At 41.3% G+C, this 9958-nt stretch overlaps 1 protein-coding gene across 1 annotated transcript; it reads right to left on the bottom strand.

The window, feature by feature from the left end:
- Positions 1-4858: 4858 nt before the first annotated feature.
- Positions 4859-7768, bottom strand: LOC137332056 (protocadherin-10-like). Its single transcript, XM_067995782.1, has one exon. It carries the CDS (start codon positions 7583-7585, stop codon positions 5186-5188), a length of 2400 nt encoding a protein of 799 aa, XP_067851883.1. The 5' UTR covers positions 7586-7768; the 3' UTR covers positions 4859-5185.
- Positions 7769-9958: the final 2190 nt, after the last annotated feature.

Here is a 9958-nt window from a genome sequence, read left to right as displayed (position 1 = left end):
AAATTGCTCTCCATCCAAGCCCCGAATGCTATGGCTGTCCCATTCAATGTTGGGAAAGATAAAGTCCCCTACTATTACCACCCTATTTTTCTTGCAGCTGTCTGTAATCTCCTTACATATTTGCCCCTCAATTTCCCGTTGACTATTTGGGGGTCTGTAGTACAATCCTATCAAAGTGATCTCTCCTTTCTTATTTTTCAGTTCTACCCATATAGACTCAGTGGGCGAACCCTCGGATATATCCCCTCTCACTACTGCCGTGATGTTCTCCCTAATCACGAACGCAACTCCCCCTCCTCTCTTACCTCCTGCTCTATCTTTCCTATAGCATCTGTACTCTGGAACATTGAGCAGCCAGTCCTGCCCCTCCCTTAGTCATGTTTCAGTAATAGCTATAACATCCCAGTCCCATGTACCTATCCATGCCCTGAGTTCATCTGCCTTGCCCATCAGACTTCTTGCATTGAAATAAATGCAGTTTAATCTAGACTTCCCTTGGTCTTTGCCCTGCTTTCTCAGAACATCTGTCCGGTCATGTTCTGTACACTCTCCCTTACTGCCTTTTGTTTCTGTCACCACTTTATTTCCCACTGACTTCCTGCATCGGTTCCCATCCCCCTGCCATATTAGTTTAAACCCTCCCCAACAGCACTAGCAAACACTCCCCCTAGGACATTGGTTCCAGTCCCGCCCAGATGCAGACCGTCCAATTTGTACTGGTCCCACCTCCCCCAGAACCGGTGCCAATGTCCCAGGAATTTGAATCCCTCCCTCTTGCACCATCTCTCAAGCCAAGTATTCATCCTAGCTATCCTGTCATTCCTACTCTGACTAGCCCGTGGCACTGCTAGCAATCCTGAGATTACTACCCTTGAGGTCGTACTCTTTAGTTTAACTCCTCACTCCCTATTATCTTTGTGTTATGCACAAACTTGGATATAAAATTCACTCTTCCTTCATCCAAGTCATTAATGAATATGGTGAAAAGTTGAGGCCCCAGACAGATCCCTGTCGAACCATGTATCGTATCCCACCAATCTGAGTACCTACCCTTTATCCCCACTCTCTGTTTCCTATCTCTCAACCAATTTTAGCCGATTTCAAAAGGATACCTCAATTTCCGTGTGGTAGAACATTAACGAATGCCTTCTGGAAATTCCTATAGATAGAATCATACAGAAGGTGACCGTTCGTTGCAGCGTGTCTGTGCCGACTGAGTGAGAGAGCTATCCAATTTATCCCATTCCCCTGTTCTTACCCAGTAGCTGTGCATTTTTCCCTTTACAAGTATATGTCCAATTTCTTTTTGAAAGTTACTATAGGATCTCATTAAACCACCCTTTCAGGCAGTGCATTCCACAACATAACAACTCGCGTCGTAATAAAAATTATCTTCACCTCCCCACTGGTTCTTTCGCCAATTTCCTTAAATCTGTGTCCCTGGTTACCGAACCTCCTTCCAGTCGAAATGCTTTGTCCTTATTTATTCTATCAAAACCTTCATAACTTTGGACACCTCTGTTAAATTTCCCCTTAATCATCTCTGTTCTAAGTCGCTCCAGATAACTGAGGAGCTCATCCCTAGTAAGCATTGTCTGCTCACTCTTCAAGGCGTTCACATCCTTCCTAAAGTGTGGTGCCCAGAATTTGGTAGAATACTCCAGCTGTGGTCTAACCAGTGATTGATAAATGTTTAGCATAACGTAATTACTTTTGTGGTCTGTGCCATTGTTTATAAAGACTCTTTTTAAAGGCCTTATCAACATGTCCTGATACCTTCAAATATTTGTGTATGTTAACATCCATAGACACCCTTTATTTGGCTAATTAAAGACTGCCTCGTATTCCGTTTTTGCAGCTCTTAATATTTCCTTTGTATCTCATTGTTACTTTCTATATTTCTCCAACTCCATGGATTACAACTTCTTTGGCGTTTGGGCAAGCAATTTCCTTTAGTTTTATTTGCCGTTTTACCTCATATGTCGGCCATGGTTGTTTGACTGCACAAGAGGAAATCATGTTGCTTAGGGATATGTATGTTTTCAAAACAACTGTCCCGGATCGAATGTACGGCAATAATTCATATTGGGTTATTATAGGACCATAGCCGTTCATTGCACATAACAAGATCCTTGGATCAATTGCGTGCGTACTGCATTTTTACTGGATCAATCCAACATTAATCCAAGTGTCCTACCTTTCCCATATATCCCCATATTTCCCTCTGAGTCAAATGATAATCCACTGTCCCTTTGAAAATTGATTGGCCTCTGCCTCAGTTGATTCCTTTCGCAAATAATTCCATGCTCTAACAACTCGAAGTGTAATGTTCCTTCTTGATCCACCCGTAGCCCTCGTTAGCGTTTGAAGCATCTTTGTAGCTATAATCTTTGAATGAATGCTGCGGATGGGCGTAACGATTCTGTATGATGTGATTAATATCGCGCACAAGTGTGTCTGATTACTCCAACATGCATTCATCTTTAATCAGAAACCATTATCACAGTTAGTTAAACTCCTTCTGATTCCAAGATTTATGAAATAAAAACAGAAAGTGCTGGAAAGACTCAATAGGTCAGGCAGCACCTGTGGAGAGAGAAATAGAGTTAACCTTTCGTCAGAACTGGAAGAAGTAAGATATTTAACAGTTTTAAGCAAGCAAAGAGCCAGCGAAAGGGGGGAAGGGAAAGGGGAGGAAAGTTCAAAAGGGAAGGTCTGTGATAGGGTGAAGGGCAGGAGTAAATAAATGACAAATGGAACGATGTTGCAAGTCAAAAGAGGATGATAATGGGACAAGTAAACAAACAAAAGATGGGGTAAGAGGAGCGGCAAATGGCAACTTCAGAGCCATTACTAGCACATGCGGTCGGAAAACATGGGATCAAGGTTATGATGTGAGGTTATTGTAATCAATGTTGTGTCCTGGAGGGTGTAAAGTATCTAATCGAAAGATGAGGTGCTGCTCCTCCAGCTTCCGTTGAATTTAATTGGGGCGTTGAACTCAACGGCCAGAGCAGTGGTTCAAGGAACGTTGAATATCTGTAACCATGGGTGCATCTGAAACATGAAGGGTGTTAACGCAAGTTTGAATCCACGTGGAATATGTCAAAGCCGGAGACAGTTGCTGAGGAAAAAGATGTAGTTGTGAAAGCGAGTTTTCGTATGTACCTAATCAAACACGGGAAGGGATACAGATTTGAAGGGGCTGAGAATGGAACTCGGGAAATTAAACAGGAAACATTTACTGGCAAACAAAGAAATAGAACAGCAGTGGGAAAAATATAAAACAGTGATCAATAGAGTCTAGGAGCAATATGTCCCACTAAAAAGCAAGAACAAACTAGCCAGTAATGTTATAAGGGCAACATTGAAAATAAAGCAAAAGGCATTACATGGTTTTTCACCATGGTTTTGGACTGAGGAATCGGAAGTACAATTTCAAAATTTGTGGACAACACCAAATTGGGGGAGGGGGCGTATAGTCAACACTGAGGAGGACTGCAACAAAATACAGGAAAATATTAATAAACTTGCTGAATGGACGTGTAATTGGCAAATGAATTTCTAAATGGGGTAGAGGAACAGAAGGATCTGGGGGTACAGATACACAAACCACTAAAAATAGTGAAACAGTTTAATAAGGCCATAAAAAACACTCGGGTTAAATTTAGAGGGATAAAAGTGAAAAGCTGGGAAGTTATGTTAAACTTGTATAGAACCTTGGTTAGACCACATTTGGGATACTGTGAACAGTTTTGGTCTCCATTTTATAAAAAAGACATAGAGGCACTGGAGAAGGTGCATAAAAGATTTGCTAGGATGATATCAGAGGTTATACCTAGCAAGAAAGATTGAACAGGCTGGGCTCTTTTCACTAGAAAATAGAATAATTAGTGCTGATCTGCTATAGTTCTTTAAGGTTACGAAAGTGATGTTTCCACTTGCGACGGAAACCAGAAATAGGGCCCATAAATATGATAGTCACTGATAAATCCAATAGAGAATTGAGGAGAAACTTCTTTACCGAGAGAGTGGTTAGAATGTGGAACTTGCTACCACAAGGAGTAGTTGAGGCGACTAACATAGCTGCGTTTAAGGAGAAGCTAGATATTCAAATGAGGGAGAAAGGAATAGAAGGATATATTGATGGGGTTAGATGAAGAAGAGTGGGTGGTAGCTCGTGTGCAGCATAAACACCGGCGTGGAACTGTTGGGCCGAATGGCCTGTTTCTGTACTGTATATTCTAAGTAAGAAAGAAATGATCCAGGCAAAAGAGAGAAACGGAAATCCCATCAGAGGGAAGAGTAGAATGTCTTCAAGATGGGCATTCATGGAAGAGAAGTGGCAGTGAATTAAACACTAAAGCAAAAGCAAAATACTGCGGATGCTGGAAATCTGAAATAAAAACAGAAAATTTTGCAAACACTCCGCAGGTCAAGCAGCATCTGTGGGGAAAGAAACAGAGTTAACGTTTTGGGTCGATGGCCTGCCCTCAGGACAGGGAGAAGTTGGAGATATAATTGTTTTTAAACAAGTACGGGGAAAGGAACGGGCGGTGGGTACCGGAGAAAAGAACAAAGGGGAAAGGTCTGTTATAGGATGGAGGGCAGACGTGATTAAATGATTAAAGGGTTGATAGTGCGAGGCAAAAGGGGATAGTGATGGGACAAGTAGAGATGCAAACGATGGGGTCTAGAGGAGCTGTAAATGGCAACAGCAGAACCATTATGTATGGCCGATTATCTCCAGTGTGTTGTAAGCAAAACGCAAGGTAAGGAATTTACTTACAATGGGCGATACTTAAAAATAACGGTATCACAAAAGAAATAAAGTTCTCTTCGCAATCACATGTGAAACGAAAGATTTTATTGCGTTATCTACGGAAAATGCTGCTAGGGGATGATACTTTACAATTATTGGTGAAAGTTTGTTTTCTGTTACCACTGACAAAGACTGGAAATCGGCAAGTTTTTCAAGAGCTTTTAAAGTATGTACTACTAAGAAAATCACAAAAGGGCATCTTTAGACAGGCATCATTATCATTGTCAACACTGTATGCGTCAGCTGCTGCCCTGAATGTTTAACATAGGCGAAATTCACTCTTGAATTGCACTGCGTAATATGTCAGTTCCACTGGGAAGTAAGTCAACAACCAGTCGCAGTATAAATTCGCTGTCTGGATTACTACCTCTCACTGGTGTCACCAACACTAATGTCACTCTGAGGTAACATAGGGTTGCACGCCTTTAGAAACAAAAAGTCACTCTTGGATGATTCTGGCGATAAGCGAAACGTGTAACGATAACTTTCGGAAACAGGGAGCGGCTGAGCCGCTCCATAATAATTTAAAGATTCGTTTGGTGCAGGTCCCCGATTAAAAATATAATTCGAATTCCTCCGCATGCAACAGCAGTACATTATAGGGCTGTGGTCACGCACGTTACCTCGATCTTGTTTATATTTCAGGACGACCAGAAAGATTATGGTTACAAGAAATGTGAAGCTCGTTGATCCAAAAATGATTATTAAATATATATTTAGATCCGAGAAATATTCAACGTGCCTGGAGTGGTCTGTACGTTCGGACTGGTTTTCAGTGATGTTCGCCGGGATGGAAAAAAGGATTGTGACCGTGCTTGACAGACTCGGTTGTCCATTGTCCTTCACAAAGACAACCACTTTTTGTGCGGTGGCGTCTTGTTCCGTAAATCTTCGCGTTGTTCTGATTTCTCCGGAGTAAAGCCCCACTGTGAAGAGACTCCGATCAGTGGCCTCAATCAGTTCGTAGGAAAGCCGTGCGTTCTGACCGGAATCTGCATCATCAGCCATGACCTTGGTAACCAAGTATCCAGGATATGTTAATTGGCGAACAATCTCCAGTTCCGATGAAATGTTCCACCTTAATGGTGAAATAATAACCGGAGCATTGTCGTTTTGATCCAATATAATAATGCTCACCATAGCAGTGCTGCTCAATGGGAGAGATCCAGCATCCTGAGCTTGAACTTTAACCTGGAAATTCTTGAATTGCTCATAGTCAAAGGAGCGCAGCGAATAAATGCTCCCACTTTTCGAGTTAATAGTAAAGTTTGCAAGCGCACGCACATCTTGCATCTGATTTTCCAGAATAGAATAGGAGACGTCTCCATTCTGGTCCAAATCGGGATCGAAAGCAGTTACAGAAGAAATAGATGCACCAGGAGTATTGTTCTCCATCAGATACACATTATATGTGGACTGCGTAAACCGTGGAGCGTTGTCATTGATATCAGAGACAGAAACGACGATGGTTTTGTTTGTAGAAAGAACGGGCGACCCAGCATCCCAGGCTGAAATGGGTATGTTGTACACTGCAGTCCTTTCACGATCCAGTATATCACTGGTTACTAACTTATAGTGATTCCTCAACGTCATTTCAAGTTTGAATGGAACATTCAATGGAATTTGACATCGAACTTGCCCGTTCTCCGCAGAATCTCGATCCGTGACACTGAACACAGCGATCAGAGAACCTGGTACAGCGTCCTCGCTTACCATTTTGGTTACTAAGGTTAGCTTTATCTCTGGAGCGTTATCATTCACATCAACTATTCTGACGAGAACTTTGGCATGTCCCAGGTGTGGAGCGCTGTCCATAGCCTGTACTGCAAGCTCATAAACATCTGATTTTTCATAATCCAGAAAATCTTTAATAGTGATCTCTCCGGTCTCTGCGTCCAAATTGAACAACTCGCGCACTCTTTGTGAAACGTAATTACTAAAGGAATATTTGAGTTCAGCATTTGCACCTTCGTCTAAATCGGCTGCGTTGAGTTTCATAACCAATGTACCCTTAGGTGCGTTTTCTAATACACTCGTTCTGTATATTTCATGATCGAATACAGGTGCGTTATCATTAACGTCCGCTACAGTAATGCTAATCTGAGCTGTGCCAGATCTGTGCGGGATCCCTCCATCAACAGCCGTCAATACCAGCTCAAAGGATGATTGTTTTTCGCGGTCTAAGGGTTTCTCCAACAAGAGTTCGGCGATTTTGCTGCCATCGTTTGCTGTCTGCATTTTTAGGCCAAAGTGCTTATTTGAACTAATCTGGTACGTGCTGATAGTGTTTGTACCCATGTCCGGGTCGTGCGCGCTCTCGAGAGGGAAACGCGCTCCTGGTGCTACGGACTCTGCGACCTGCAATGAAAATCTACTTGCCGGGAAAATCGGTGAATTATCATTTACATCTAGGACCTCCACTTCAACAGGAAATACTTCGAAAGGATTTTCCATCGCGAGTTCTAAAAACATGGAACAGGCAGAGGTTTCCATGCAACGCTGCTCCCTGTCGATTCTTTCATTAACAAATAAAATCCCGTTTCCCACATTTACCTCGAAATATTGCTTTCCATCATCAGAGAGCAGCTGAAGCTTCCGAGCTGATAACTCGTGAACGTTTATCCTTAAATCTTCAGCGATGTTTCCAACAAATGCACCAATCTCCAGTTCCTCGGGAATTGAGTAGCGAATCTGTCCAAAAACGACATCAGAGACACAAAGCAGGATCGTAAAATACGCCCCGCCGCTGATTGTATCCCCCATTGCTTTGGATTATATTCGACGTATCAAAATTTTTCACAATCGTTTCATTCGCCGCTTTATCCCACCACAAAATACAACTTTTCTTGCACGAGATTCCGATATTAAACCCAGAAATGCTTAATAGTGACCTGAGCGATTCTTTTAAACATGGCTGCACTGCGGAAACGCAGGCAATGTGTCCCTTTCCCTTCGATTCTGTTGCATTTGATGATGAGGGTGGGTAGATCTCTCACAGCGTCTCCGCTCCTTATTGGTAGACAGCGACACAATGAGCATGAACCAATAACTGCAACAATATTTGTTTAAAGCAGGCATGTTCTGCATTGTTTTGTATTTAAAAGTGCTCAGTACAAAATCCCGGACATTTATTCTAATCATATTGTTATATTCTTACATATCAAAGATATATGTTTATTAAAATTCGATACTTAAAGATTGGCTATCATGAATAACCATTATTTAAGTTTTAGAAAATCAGCTTAAACGCGAGTAAACATTTCCCCACTAGGCTCCTCGTCAGACAACTGTTTATGGGAGTATATTATTAATGTTTTTTTTAAAAAAATAAAGCTAAAACGTTGAATTGACAATGCAATTTGGAAGTGCCTTTCTCATGTCAGCAATCGGTAAATTTGAGTCCTTGGAAATTAAATGCCAGCTTCTGATTACAGGACACCATTGTTGAATTCCAAGTGCACAGAAAGAACTGACCTCTCCTGGAGGAACGTGCCTCATTATATTTTATGTATGAAGACAATGTGATTCGTAATACTAGTACATGGAATGCAGAGCATATATTACTGACTTTTATTTTCATTTATGGATGAGGCATTTATATCAACAGCGCTGTTATGTCCGCAACAGCTTTTTTAAAATATAAGTTCACAAAGGGCTTAATGTATTGGTAGGTCATCACACTTTAACTGCGTATCTGGATCATTAGTGCAAAATCAGCCCGTATTCAAGGATTGAAGACCAATCTCTTGTGTATTTTGTGTGCGAAATCTCACAAGCTTCCATAGTTGGAAAGAACCCACAGCGCAAAACTACCACTACTACCACGACTTTGCAAGGCTCAATCAGAAACGAAAATTCTCATTATTCTCATATTTGATGTTGTTATGGAATCGGGGCTAATGCCCATTTTTAAGCTAGAACGGAAAGAACACTGAGGCTGTCTCTTTTATACCTCTTCTGGGTGTGCGTTATTTGCATTGGAAGCATTCTTCATTCCTCAGTGGCAATAATTTACCCTCATCGCCTTGAGTACAATAACTGAATAAAAATCATGAGTTATGCAGACAGAGGTGCCCTCTGCTGGAAATGCAGTTGCCTTATTGACTTCCAAGTTTCGAGTAAAATGTTGATAATACGGTGCAAGAAAATGAAAATAAAATCCCTTTTCAATTTGTGTATTGTGATTGTGAAACTAAACCCCATGATGCTGAGCGGAAAACAATGCAACTTTACGTTCCCCTTACTATTGTGGAAAAGAAAACGATACGGTTATATATTCATTAATTTTTCAATGCACTATTATACGTTATAAATCAACTGTTAAACTAGTAAAACCCACCGCTGTACATTACTTTGCATTTAGGAAACAAAGGTCACAGAATATTATACTTTTTTTTGTTTTCTTCATCAACAACCTCTTTTTTGATGAACATGTTAAAAAATAAAGCTGTCCTATAGGTGCAATTGAAATGTAAATTACATCTTTCTTTAATCAACCCTTCTCCTATAAAATATGATCTCTCTGTCTTCTCTCTTTCGTATGTATCCTAATTTCGCTTCCTTCCTTTCTTTATGTACGTCTCTCTGTATGCATGTATGGATGTCTGGTATTCGATATCGTACGCAAACATTTTCTCTGGATTTATCTTAGCCTCCCGGACTCCATCACTGATCGTTGTTCTTTCCTTTTCCGGCATGGAGACTTGAAGGCCGATTCGAGCTCCACATCATTGATCGCCACAAAAAAACGATCGCTTCGCTCTCACTCTGGGAGCAGGGGGCAGCTGTGTCTTCTTGCATCCGTGCCAGGGATATGGAGACTTTGGCCTACAGCTTCCAGCTGGACTAGAAAGGCAATGATGGACAGAAGGCTTGAAATATATGTTAGGCTCTTTTATTTAGGTAAGTAATGGAACAATTTTACTTTCTTGGTGTATAAAAATAATTTGGACATGGGCATAAGGAGTACGTTATCGTTTTGTAGACGGCACAAATGTAGACTTTTGGGATCTCAGAGCGGGGTTTATAGACTGATAGGAGGAATGGCCAGACAGGTGGGTGATCAACAATAACTAGGTAATGAAAAAGACAATTTCCTGAAATTGCTAGTAGATAAATTAATAAAGTCGACAGTAG

This window comes from Heptranchias perlo, chromosome 14 (genome assembly GCF_035084215.1).
Source record: "Heptranchias perlo isolate sHepPer1 chromosome 14, sHepPer1.hap1, whole genome shotgun sequence".
NCBI classification, from domain to species: Eukaryota; Metazoa; Chordata; class Chondrichthyes; order Hexanchiformes; family Hexanchidae; genus Heptranchias; species Heptranchias perlo.
The sequence above is the reverse complement of the archived record's forward strand: the minus strand, read 5'-3'. Positions and strand labels throughout refer to the sequence as shown.